Source organism: Nyctereutes procyonoides, unplaced genomic scaffold, assembly GCF_905146905.1.
Source record: "Nyctereutes procyonoides isolate TBG_1078 unplaced genomic scaffold, NYPRO_anot_genome, whole genome shotgun sequence".
Taxonomy (NCBI): domain Eukaryota; kingdom Metazoa; phylum Chordata; class Mammalia; order Carnivora; family Canidae; genus Nyctereutes; species Nyctereutes procyonoides.
In genome coordinates this window covers 8,145,587-8,159,283 of record NW_026575048.1, presented here as the reverse complement: position 1 = coordinate 8,159,283, position 13,697 = coordinate 8,145,587, and the positions used below count along the sequence as shown (strand labels likewise).

The 13,697-nt window shown below is 46.8% G+C and overlaps 1 protein-coding gene across 1 annotated transcript in view; it reads right to left on the bottom strand.

The window, feature by feature from the left end:
* Nucleotides 1–13,697, bottom strand: part of GREB1 (growth regulating estrogen receptor binding 1) — a 132,953-nt gene that overhangs the window by 31,760 nt on the left and 87,496 nt on the right. The window contains exons 12-17 of the mRNA XM_055326922.1: nt 10,534–10,662; nt 9,677–9,805; nt 8,832–9,029; nt 7,879–8,059; nt 6,089–6,284; nt 4,590–4,726 (exon numbers count right to left, since the gene is read on the bottom strand). Of these exons, the coding sequence (XP_055182897.1) occupies nt 4,590–4,726; nt 6,089–6,284; nt 7,879–8,059; nt 8,832–9,029; nt 9,677–9,805; nt 10,534–10,662 (970 nt within the window). The remainder of the gene's footprint in view (nt 1–4,589; nt 4,727–6,088; nt 6,285–7,878; nt 8,060–8,831; nt 9,030–9,676; nt 9,806–10,533; nt 10,663–13,697) is intronic.

Below are 13,697 nucleotides of genomic sequence, written 5' to 3'. Positions count from 1 at the left end.
ACAAACTGGATGTGAAGAATGGTAGAAAAAAGGTTAGTAAACGTGAAAACACAGTAATAGAAATGATTTTAAATGAAACAAAGGGAAACAAAAAACAACTATGGCATCAGAGAGTTACAGGAACAACTTTGAACCATTTAATGTATGTGTGATTGGATTACTCTAAGAGAGAGGAGAATGTAGAAAAATATATATGAAGAATAATCACTGAAATTTTCCTCAAGTGTAATGAAAATTCAATTAACTTAAGTAAAAGAAAACTATACCAAGCTTCTATAAGAGTACAAGAGTACAAGTTTCTTAAATACAAGAAACTATACCTATTCATATCTTAAATTACTTAAAACCAGTGACAAATTAAAAAAAAAAAAAAAGCAGCCCAGTCAGGGGATAGAAGGGGCTGGGAAGGGCAGGCACATTACAGCAAGAAACAGAGATGAGGATGACAGCAGATTTTGTTTGATGCAAGTCAGAGGACAGTAGAGCAACATCTTTAATGTACTCAAAGAAAAAAACAATCTAAATTTTATACCCAGGGAAAGTATCTTTCAAAGATGAGTAAAAATAAAGACACACAAAAGCTTAAAGAATGTTATCACCAGCAGACCTTCCCTACAAATGTTGGGGAAAAGTCCTTCAGACAGGATAATGAAACCATATTAAACCACATGAAGAAATGAAAAGCACTGGAAATAGTAACTGTGTGCATAGATATAAAAGGTGTCTTTAAAAATTACTATTATTTAAATAGCTCTAAAAGATAATTGACTAACTAAAGCAAAAGTAATTTATTGCGGAGTTTATAACATATATAAGTAAAATGTATGAGCATAGAAGCACAAAGCCTAGGAGGTGAGAAACAGATATACTATTGTAAGAATCTTATCCATGAAGTCATATAATATCACTTGAAAGTAGAAAGTGGATTAAAAATATATACTGTAAGATCAAAAGCAACACCTAAAAGAACATAAGAGTTACAGCTAATAAGCTTGTGATGGAGAGAATGAAATCATAAATGCTCAGTTCATACAAAAGAAGATAGAAAAAGGGAGTCCACAGAGCAGATGAAACAAATAGAAAAACTGCAAGATGATAGACTTAAACACAACCACATCAATAATGACATTAAATATAAATGGTCTAAACACCCCAATTAAAAGTCAGAGACTGTCAGTTGCAACAACCAAGCCCCAACTATAAGCTGCCTATATGAAAACAACTTTAAATATAAAGACACAAGTAAATTAAAGGTAAGATAAAAAATTATGAACTATGCTAAACCTACTCAAATGAAAGCTGGAATAGCTATATTAATATCAGAAAAAGTAGATTTTAGAACAAAGAATAATATTTTGGGGGTCATTTTATAACAATAAAGGAGTCAATTCATCAAGAGACATTTCACCAAAGATAACATACAAATGACAAATAAGTACATGAAAAAATGCCCAACATCATCAGCCATTGGAGAAATGAATGAACTGTTGGCACATGTTGTATAACTTCATTTATATAAGACACTAGAAAATGTAAATAGTCTATAGTGAGAAAGGGAAAGGAAGGAATAATTACCAAGGGGTAAGAAGGAACTCTTATTTATTATCTTAACTGCAGTGAAGGTTTTGCCAGTGTTTACATATGTCAAAACTCACCAAATTGAACACTTAAATATCTGCAGTTTACTGTATGTCAGTTATTCCTCACTAAAGCTATTGCTTAAAAAGAAAAGAAAAAAAGAACCACTATGTGGAAGGTAGTGGGGAAGCAGCCCAGCTCCAAACAGCATGTACAGGGAAAACGTGCCTGCCCCTAAGCCTTCATGGTTGATCCTATAGGAAGGAAGCTTCACAGAAAACATATTGGAATAAAAGTGGAAGTTGTGAAATGCCTAAATCTCTTAGGTACCAGCAAGTTTGTGTCAGATCTGTGGTCTTACAAGTGGATTTCCCAGCCATCTGCTGGTGTGTATGTGCAACACAGGGCAAATCAGCAGGCTGACCATGCACATAGTGACAAGGGACAGGAACCAATGTGTTCTTACCTTTAGTGACTTCTGTCCAAGTTGCCTATGTCAAAAAAGATTTCCAGACAGATGATTCCTAGGAAAGGCAGCATGGCATGGTGGGAAGAATATCAAACCTGGCTATAATCCAGGTTGCCAGCAATAGGATGTGTGACCTTGGGCAAATCACTTCCCCTCTCTGGGCCTCATTTCCCACAAATACAAAATGGGGTGGGGTGGCTGGCTTAAATGATTCCCAGGTGATCCTATGATTCTCCATAACTCATATTCCAGAGTTTTATTATTTACTTCTCACTCGGTAAAATGTGAATTTTTATCTCTGTGCCACACTTCCGGTTCAGCAGAGGGAAAGAGGCAAGAAAGGAAAAGAACAGTGGTGAGGATGACGATGACAGTGACAGTCATGGTGACAGTAATAGTGCTGATGGTAATAGCAGCGATGCAGTGGTGGTGAGGTGGATCATGATGCTGATGATGGGACAGTGACAGTGGTGCAGATGGTGGTGACAGTGATGGTGATAATGGTCTTGGCAATAATGGTGGTGACAGTAGTAATGGTGATGATGGTTGTGACAGTGACAGTGACTGTGATAATGGGATGTGTCAGTAACCATGGTGCCAATGGTGGTGCTGATGGTGGTAATGGTGGTGACAGTGATGGTGACAAAGCATGATGGTGCTGGCTGCAGCTAACATGGGCATGTAATGTACACCAGGTATGTTCTTTTTTTTTCCACCAGGTATGCTCTTAATGTTTTGCATGTATTAATTCATTTAACCCTCATAACATCCCCATGTGGCAGGCATTATTACCCTAGGTAATAGGTTGAGAAATGTTCCTAAAGACTCACAGCCAATGAGCGACAGACTCAGGACTCGAACTAACCCAGGAAGCATGATTCTGAAGCCTGAGTTCTCAGCATACAACCATCCCTGAGGCTGCACACGTTCTTGTTCCATAAAACTCTCATAAGAAGCCACTAGAAAAGTTGATTTGTTCACAAGTGAGGGTAGAGAAGTTCGGACAGGTTCAGTGATTTGCCAAAGGTTAAAACTAATGTTTACTAAGTATAAACCCAGGACATACGTACGGTCTTGTGGTCAATCTGGCCTTCTACTAACCATGAGACCTTGCTCTGTATGGCTTAGTGGCTCTACTATTTTGGGGCCAAGTAACAAAGATTTGGTCTGGCTTTACCACAACCCCTCCATGGGACCTAAGGCAGGTGACCCAACTTAAGTCTGCTCCTTCCTCTGACACACAGGGATAACAGGACCTATTTCACTGTGCTGCTGTGACGATATTTTATGCGATAAACGTAGAGTACTGGACCCAAAGTTACAGCTCACTAAGCACCCACCCAACAGAAGGAGCTGCATGAGGAGAGTAGGGCGGAGAGGCAGAGGCAGGACTCCTGCCCTTAGCAAGTTTATGAGCGCATAGCTGCCCATGTGTGAGGTGGAGAACAGATTAAGTCCATCAGCATCACAGCACTGAAAGGGATTTAGTTTCTCAGAGGGCATTCTGGGGAACACTGATCCCATGACACACAATGGAGACGTCGCACATTCTAGCCCCCCCCTCGGGACTTACAGTATGCAGGGCACCTGAACGCCCAGAGAATTCCAATGGAAAAGAAAACCTTAAATGTAAGGTTTCTCTAACACATTTGACCATGGGACCCCTTTTGGCATAAGAGCTATTTGCATCTGGCCAAAGTAGTCCAGCTTGGAACACAGCTTGAGAAGCACACGTCTAATTGAATCCCTTTGTTGCCACATGAGAAGGGGGCGCCCTGAGGGACAGTGGTAGAGCCCAGCTCAACACCGACAATTAGCAGCAGAACCACTCATTTTGTTTTGCAGTAGCCAGTCTATAAAACTCGGGCTGGCTTTATGACGTATAAACTGGGTGGATGTTGGCAACCACTTAGCCTCCCTGGGCCTCGGTTTCCTCATCTGAGACATGGCAGCATTAAAATCTGCCAGAAATCAGCCATGACACGGGTCAAAGGACAAGCTGTAGAGTCAGGCTGACTCTGGGTGCACAGCCAGTTCTATCACTTGCCAGATGTGTGGCCCAGAAAAGTCACAGGGGTCTGAGCCTCAGTTTACTTGCAAAATGGAGATAACAGCAGCACCTGGCTAAGACAGATGGTGAGGCTCTTGGAACAGCAAAGAGCACAAAGTAAGCACTCAACACATGATACGCACAGGCATGAATGATGTAGCCGACTATGATTGTCACTATCATTTCCTTTAAATCTTTTGGTGTCTTACCTCCTCCCATTTTCTTGGCTTCTCTGAGTCTCAAACGCACCATCCCCCATTCCAACATATTACCACCCATTCTCATCTCTAAAATGTTCTAGAACAACAGGACAACAGAGATCACTGGCCCCGCAGGCAGGACAAGAAATAAACCAGGATCCCTTTAATGGAGGGACTAAGTTACCCAGGAAAGGAGGAAGTTGGCCCCCTTTCTGGAAGCCTCCGGCTGCACACGCTTCAGCTTACACTTGACTCCTGAGCATTTTTAGTAACTTCCAACAGAGACGTGTACCTTTTTCCTAATGCTGTGACCATGGCCTCAAAGGAGCTGTCATATCTGAGCAAAGGGAGGCTGTGTCCAGAAAGGGTGGACTCAATGAACTCTGATAGGCCGAAGTACTTCTTATTCTCAGGATATAAGTCCACCCCCTAAAACAGAAAAGAATATCAGTCACACAAACACTGCATTTGTGGGGATAGAGAGATTCACATGCTGGGCACGTAGACGGCCACCACAGGCATCTTGATCTAAATTGTGCTGACTTGGAGCCCCTCGATGACTCAGTCACTTAAGTGCTGGAATCTTGATTTTGGCTCAGGTCATGATCACAGGGTTGAGAGATCGAGCCCCGTGTCAGGCTCCATGCTCATCACGGAATCTGCTTGAGATTCTCTCTCTCCCTCTCCCTCTGCCCCTCACCCTGCTTTTGTGCATGTACACACACACGCTCTCTGTAACAAATAAATAATACCTTGTAAAAAAAATAAATTGTGCTGGCTCTGCAGTTTTATACATTACTTCCCTCTGCAGACCCAGAGCACAGAGCACTCCATACTTAGAAGATGGCGCATCCCTATCAGTCACGAGACTTTTCCATTCATTTGACCCCCAGTATCTATGCCAAGAAGAAAATCAGCCTAGTTTTTTAAACCCACAATTTTCTTGGTTAAAAAACTGCTTCTTTCCAACAATTTTAAGCTAGTTTTAGGAATAGGCCTATCAACCATCTTGCATTCAGTTTGCTTAATTATTAAAATCAGCAGGAAAAAAGGCATTTATCTCATCAATTCCACTCCCATCTACCTAACATTCCTCCCAAACTAACATCAGAGCTTCTCAAATGTGAGAACATAGTAGAGCTGGAGTTCATATGATAAAGAACTCAGAACAGTGCCTCCCTAGCTCACGAAAGTGCTACAGAAGCACCTGCTATTATTACCACCACTGATTCTAAATCTGCTGGACCAAAGCCAAGCATCAGTACCTTTATAAGTTCCTCAGATAACTCTGGGACACTCCAAAGTCATCTAGAATTTGAGGTTTACCTGTTACTTGCATAATTAACTAGCATCCAACTGCCCAGAATTCTCAAACTCTTCTCCGAATTCTCAAATTATCAGTTGTAGCCTTCTGTTTGGATGAGGAAGAGGCAGGGGGTAAACTAACACCTCACCAGGTTTTACAGATGTGTGTTCCATCTGAGGAAGGAGATTTTGAGCCTGGCAGCATAAGGCTGTGGGGATAGGAAAAGGAGGAACATTTCCAAGGCTTCTAGACCAAACAGTACAGGGCCTAAGATGGGGAGGCTAACTAATGTTCTGTAAGAAAGTTTCTAAAGACCAGGAAGGGTTTAAATCTAACTCTGGGTCACATCAAAGCTCCAAAACACTTGGGACCCATCTGACTCCCAGCTACACTAGTTAATCAAGATTTTTCCTGAACAGAGTATCTCCCAACTCAAGGGTCAAGGGTCATGGCGACACCAGGCCCAGCAGCCGGGTGGTACTCACATGACTGTAGGAGGCAGGCCAGTGGATCTCGTTGTAAGGGCTGATGAGGGTATGCTGTGTCTGCAGCGCGTAAGGGAAGGAAGTCACGTGAAGTGTCACGATGTTGGGGGCCTCCTTCACCTCCCTGCAATTGAGCAATCTATCCACCAATCCCACAGCCGGGTCACTTTGGGAATAGAGATTATGAACAGCGCTACTGAGGGAAGAAAGTGGGGAGAAGACACAGTGAGTGGAACAACTAACATGGCTCTGTAATTTTACAAGGATTGAGCAGTTGAACACATGTATAACCAGCCCCGCCCCCAAATTTGCAAGTAATCAACACATGGCTCCGCCCATTAGGAAATTTAAAAAAAAAGGGCACACTGCAGGCATCTGTCAGGGACTCTTTGGATACTCATTGCTTATTAAAAACCTAGCTGGGTGTCTGGGTGGCTCAGACGGTTAAGCATCTGCCTTCAGCTCAGGTCATGATCTCAGGGTCCTGAGATCGAGCCCCACTCTGTGTGTTGTGGGGGGGTCCCTGCTCAGCAAGCGGGGAGCCTGCTTCTCCCTTTCCTCCCTGCTCATGCTCTCTCTCGCTACGTCTCTCAAATAAATAAATAAAATCTTTTTTTTTAAAAAAAAAAACAAAAACTTAGCCAGGGGAGTGGTATTTACAGAGGATTGCCTGTGGGATACACAAGCTGCCCACTCCTCTAGAGCAGTGATTCTAACCCAAGAGTGCCCCTTTGGTCCCATCTGATCGTGTACTTGTTTCCCTAAATCCTTTCCCCTAAATTCCCCTCCAGACCTGAAACGATCCACAGAGGATATAAATGGTTATTTTCTACAGTAAATTTAAAGGTACAGGACTGGGCAGGGGTAGCATTTTGGATGAGGGGCTTGGGGCACAAGCACAGCTCAGCCATTCCCCACAGGCCACGGTCTCAGCCTTCTCTTCAAGCCACGCAGCAGAACAGAAAGACGGGATGCTTAACCTTTTGGATGGCAGGTAGCTAGCCTGAGAAACCTACCCCTCAAACGAATATCCACAAGATAGCTCTTTATAGAATTCAGGATGATCAAATACCTCCAAGCTCATGCAGGGACCCTATATTGTATGCCCTTCATAGAGGTGATCTCGGAGGTTCTGGCCAGACCTACACTTCTGAATCTCTGCTACATCAAAGCCTTCCCCTGGGGCCTGACTCAGGATCTTTCCTCCCTCCTAACCCAGTCAGCGGCAATGTCTAAATGCACAGTCCTCCCACCAGTCTATGGAGATGATGGATCCTAGGAAATCTGCAATTCCACCAGACTCCAAGCTTGACCCCATCTAAAATTCATCCAGATTTACACTCATTTGGGGTCCATAAAATCACCCCTAAAGCCGGGTGGCACCAGCTGTGACCCATGGTACTGGAGCCAATGGGGCCTCCATCAGGAAGGGAGCTGTTCCAGTCAGGATCCTCACCCTGTACCAGGGGACACCTTGTCACTAAGTAGGGCACAGAAAAAGGGGCCCTAGTACTAGGCCAGCTCTGCCACTAACCCCATGCCCCCACCCCAGCCCTGTGACACTGAGCCTTAGTTTCCATGATGGGACCTTTTAGAGGCTCTACCGGACGTTCCCTGAGACCATCTCCAGCTCTAAGGTTCTGGAATGCATCCACAGCATCCGCTTCCAAATGCCAAAATCCCAACATCATTCATCTTTTCAAGCCTTGAATCCCCAGGCCTGAGTGTCATCCACATATTAATCAAGGAAGGAAACCGTCAACCCTGCCAGATGCCAAAATCACTCTCACCTCACGAGATCCCAGTGGGCGTGATCATGGATTAGGACAAAGAGCGTATGTGGATTCTGAAAGGAGTTTTGCAGAAAGGACTGAAATTTTGTCTGAGCTTCAGCATCAAGCTTCAAAACATACTGTTCAACCCTCTGCTTCGTCATGTGCTCTTTTTCCAAGCCAAGCTCCAATAAAACCCCTGTAACATGGTAAAGATACATCACAAGTGATATATGACAAGTAAAACCCTTGTCATGAGCTTTCATTCACTCGACAGACACCTGGTGAGCATGTCCTGTCTGGCCAGCACTCTGGCAGGCCCCGGGGTTACAGGGATGTGTGAGACATGGGGAGGGTGGGTGTGTGTCAGGGCAGCTGACCTCACGCAAACCACATCACACATGCATCCGTGCAGGAGCTGGGCCAAGAGGTGGGGGGCCTGTTTCATAGCAATGCTTTGTGCACAGCGGCCCACCCAGGGGCACAGCAAAGCTGGCTTCATAAGGCCAGTGGTGCCAGCCTCGGGGTGCTGAGGGGAAGGGGAAGGTCCCCCCTCCACCCCCCACCATCCCCAGCAAAATCATCTCCCAGCCTGAAGGCCACAAGCTTTAGGTTACAGTACTCTAGAATAAATCCTGAGTTAAGACATTGACTTTTTGTGTATTTCATATTTCATCCCCTTGAAAACAGGGAAAATCATCAAACTGAAGCTTGGTATCAACACATTGGTTTCTGATCTGAGTGGCACAGAGTGGAAATTCAAGTCATGGTTCTAGCTTTAATGGATTATAAATTCTTGGGCAATTTGCTATAACTGAGCATCTGTTTCATGATCTATAAAATGGGGGTATGAATACTTGCCCTACCTACTTTAGAGGCAAAGCCTGGTATTTCTATTCCAAATCTGAATTTAAAGGAATCAGAGGCTTCTCTGTGCAGATGTCACAACTTGCCCCCCAAATGCTCCGTACCTGAATGCCAGACATGGAACAGGGTCTGCTGATAGGTCACTTCTGAGGGTGGAATACAAATCAGAAAGTCCACCTTCTCGAAGGATCCTAAGTCCAAATTTTGGGTACTGGAATCCGCAATGGAACACACGTGGGAGAGGAGCTTCTGAGCCACGGCCAGCTGGAAGGGCCGGATGTGGTGAGGCTCCAGATTGTAACCTGGAAGCAGAGCCCCCATAAAGGTGAGACGCCCCCAAGAGCAGACAGCCAAGAGCCTGGACCTCTGCTGGGGAATCAAGCAGTGGGCCCCCCAACGAGAGCACAAAGTAACCAAAGGGGGATGATGCCAACGTGTATCGAGTGCCCACTCTGGGCTGTGTATGCTTCACACTTTTGGGAATTTCAGAATAAAAGGATGAACAGTGCTCAAGAAGCACAGAGGCAGTGATCTACTCTCCCTGAAGGGGACAGGCATAGCTTTCCAGGGAAGCTGACCCTGAGAACTGGGCTTTGGAAGAGGCTGCAAGTTCTCTGGAGGGGAGGGAGACCATCATAGCTCTTCTGGAATGCGGGATAAATAAACTATTTCCACAATGCGTTGATAAGCTGGAAATTAACACAGAGAAATGTACCTTCTCAGGAAAAATGTATGTACAGGCCTACATTTCAGGGTAGGATGAGACCACTAGTGTTAAGGACTAAAATAAAAATGATATATTTGTCCACTCTGATGCTAACAAAGGAGATGCCCTGCCTTCTGGATGCGCCTCTAACATTGCTTCCTCATAGGCCGCCCCTGGTGCCCCCTGGACACTGACTGTCTCACCAGCCCAGGCCCTGGCCCCTGGCTCCTTGGCATCACTCACTTGTGCATGCCGGTGCTCCGCCGACATCCAGGGATGCTGATTTGGTCACAGAGGAGGCAGTAAGTGAGGATGGAATATGGCCTTGATTTTCCTGATGAAATTTGTCCAGTAAAATGTCAATGTCACCCTCTGCCCAAAATAGAGAGAACAGAAATGGGTTTTTCCATCCCAGTGAAATTAAGCAAACATCCACACGACACGTACTATGTATGAGGCACTGTCCCAGGCCCGGGGGTAATGGAAATAAAGAAGACACGGCCCATCCGGCCACAGAGCCCACAGCCTGGTGAGGAAGGCAAATATGTTGGAGAAAATCACACCGTGAGGTGGTAGGTGCCAGGACAGAAGGAAGAAGCCAGGCGTTAAAGGACAAGAGGGAGGGGTCCGAGTCCATCCTAGAGGAGGAAGGGCCAGTGAAAGTTTCTGGGGTTTCCTCATTTCTGAGGAAATGGGGTGAGGAGCCAGGCAAAGAAGGCAGGAGGGCACAGGACTCCTGGCATAGAACCCATGGACCGAGATGGCCTCAAGCAATTCAGAGTGGGAGGTAGGGAGTGGCGGTGCACAGGGCTGGGGGGGTACGGAGGAACAGGCCTAAGACCGTCGGTAGCCCCCAAAAAGCAGAAACCACAAAGCCCCCACCTCAGAGAACCCACAGCCATCACGGGAAGGCGGCCAGCCAGAGGCCACCACAGAAAGGGTGGTAAATGCTAACAGAGAACAAAGGGTCACCCTGCACACCCAAACCACGGCCAGCCGCAGCAGGTCCCAGGGGCCGAGCTCCCGGAGGGCTTCACCCCTGCATCTTTGTTTTGGCCCCTCCCGCTCATGAATTTACACCTGTCTCACTATAAACCTACCTGGACACAGGGTGCTAAAAAAGGCCCCCAAGGAGTCCACTTTGCCCGTAACCAGCTCGTAATTGACTTCTTTCTGGTACTCCGCTGGGGTGAGAAGGCTCTCGGAAAGAATTCGGGCTTGGTATTTTCCTAGAAAACAAACAACAACGTTCACTGAGCCCCTCCACTCAGAATTAGCACGTGAGCCCCTCGATGGCAGAGTCTGTGTCCATTGCTCTCTCTTTCTCTCTCTAACCCCCCAAGCCGTCACCAAGCCTGGTTAAGAGCAGGTGCTCATGCTGCTCAGCGAATAAATGACATAAACCATCCTTGGCTCAGTTTAATAGGATGATAAGAGGGAAAACCCAGAGCACTGGCCTTGGAACCTCTCTTCCCACTTGCTAGCTGTGTAGCAGGAGGTACATCACCCTTGCAGCCCCGGTTCCCCCGACACACGGGACTCACTCGCCGCAGTATCTACTTCACAGGACCGTCGGGAGGACTGTCAACGAGACACCGTTTATAAAATGCTTAGCCTGATCCCAGACATAACATCGGTCCTCTGGGTTTATTTCCAAAAGTACTACTCGATCCATGTAAGGAATTTATAAAATTAAAGCAAAACCAAAAAAAGGAGTGAGTTTACGATCAAGAATGCTCAAGGAGAACTGGGGCACGGCATGGTAACAACGTGCATTTTTTAAGTTCGTAAAAAGAGATACAAAAATTTCAGGCTTAAAACACGCAACAGCAGTGGTATCATTTTCTTAGACAATTCCAAAAGCAGGAGTGTACTTATCCTCCAAAAATTATTCTGAATTTACAAACTGACCCCCCGCCCAAGATTTATGAAAACCTTGCAACAATGTTAAGAGCAAGGTTTTAAATCTTGACTAATAGTCCTCTTTAAGTTGAGAAATCTGTATCCAATGACTCCCTAAGAAAATGCTACACTTCGAAATTTTGTGTTCTTTTTTTTTTTTTTTAAAGATTTTACTTACTTACTCACGAGAGACACACAGAGAGAGGCAGAGACACAGGCAGAGGGAGAAGCAGGCTCCCTGCAGGGAACCCGACGTGGGACTTGATCCCAGGACCCAGGGATCATGACCTGAGCCAAAAGCAGACACTCAACCACTGAGCCACCAGGCATCCCTCTTGTGTTCCTTTTTAGCTAACAAGAGGAAGCTGGGAGCTAGATGTTCCTATTGCTCTGAGAGGAACAAATGAGGTCAGTGAATTAGTGAAGTCGCTGCACAGGGTAACATGACAATATACACAAAGACCAACCTGGCACATGAAAGTTGCTCGATATATCCCATCTCCTCCAAGGAGCTGTCCTCTGCTTCCCCCCATCCACCTGCAACCACGGGCACCCTGGGCTTGGTCACCTGATAACTCTGCCCCTCTGAATCCCCCACTCCCTGCAGCCCACTCCCCAGCCACCTCTGACACTCCAACAATTCCCTCCACTCTTCTCAGATCCGTGGAGCCTCCTGGATGTCTTCATGCCCCCCCCCCACCTTGACGGAGAGTCCAGGTGCAGCAACACCCACTCTCTACCATCCCTCCTCAACACGCCCTGCACCAAACCCCCTTCCTGCTCTGACTGTACCGAGCTGCTGGCCGTGGCTGGAGAGAAGACCACAGTCACGCCGACTGGACTCCTGCAAATCTTAGGGCCGACACTCCCACCATGCGCCGCAGCCCCGGCCCTCTCTCCCGCTGGAGGACACCCCCTAACCAGCCCTTTCCTGCCTGCATCACCTACTTTTCCCTCTCTGCATCATTCTCCATACCAGACACAGGCTTATACTGCCCAACCCAGAACAACCACAAAAACCTGACCCCATTCCACCTCCCATTATTATCTCCCATTTCTTTATTCCTTTTAAAGAAAAATTTCTCAACATAGTTGTCTATATTTGTTACTTTGCTCACCCTCTATAAGCCCAACGCAGAGACGCCTTCTTGCCAACACCCCAAGACTGCTATGTCCCTGTCACTGATGTCTGCATGTTGACAAAGGGAGGAGCCGATTCTAGATCAAACAGGAGCATCTGACCCATTTGGTGTCTCTCCCTTGTTCCATGAGAACAAGTTAAAAGTTTTAAAAAGCAGAGGCACCTGGGTGCCTCAGTGGTTGAGCATCTGCCTTTGGCTCAGGTCATGATCCTGGAGTCCTGGGATCAAGTCCCTCATCAGGCTCCCCGCAGGGAGCCTGCTTTACCCTCTGTGTCTCTGCCTCTCTGTGTCTCTCATGAATATATAAATAAAATCTTTAACAATAAATAAACAAATACATAAAAGTTTTAAATAACAAAAATACCTCTGCGGGGCGCCTTCCATTTCAGTAGATGGTGTCTGCACTCTTCCAGCTACACAGGCCAAAGCCCTCCGGGTGGTCCCTAAGTCCTTGCTTCCTCCCACAGGCCCCACCCAGAAACCCTGCAGCACCCACTTCGCCAACACCCAGAACCAGCCTGCACCGCTGCATCTCTGCCCGGCCCCAGGCACTGGGCGCTGGACGGGCCAGCAGCCTCCACCCCAGCTGCGCCCTGCCCCGGTCTGCTCTCCACACACAAAATTCTTCCAATGGTTTCTCAATTCACACATCCCAAAACCCAAAGTTCTGATAAGGCTGTCGGGGCCCCCACACAAGGGTCTTGTCTCACCCTCTACCCTGGCGCCCTACTTCCCTACAATGTGCCAGGCACAGCGCACTGCCATGTGGTCTTGGGGAGCCCCAGAGCTGTCCCCAGGGGTAACATCTCCTGCTTCCTCATTTATCTGAGGCCCTGCTCTACTGTCACCTCTTTAGGTAGGTTCACCTGGCCCCTCCTCAGAGCCAGCTTCCCAGATGGGATCCTCCATCCCTCGGCCCTTCCACCCAAGATGTTCTGCATCAGGTCTGGCGTCTGCCTCTCCTACCAGCATGTCCACCCTAGGAAAGCAGGGACCTTGTTGTCTTCATGCCTGTATCCCCAGCCTCTAGAACAGTGGCTGCACATAATAGGGCTTCAATAAGTGTTTTTAGGGGCGCCTGAGTGGCTCAGCAGTTGAGCACCCGCCTTCGGCTCAGGGCCTGATCCTGGGGTCCTGGGATCGAGTCCCACATCGGGCTCCCTGCATGGAGTCTGCTTCTCCTCCCTCTGCCTAGGTCTCAGCCTCTCTTTCTGTGCCTC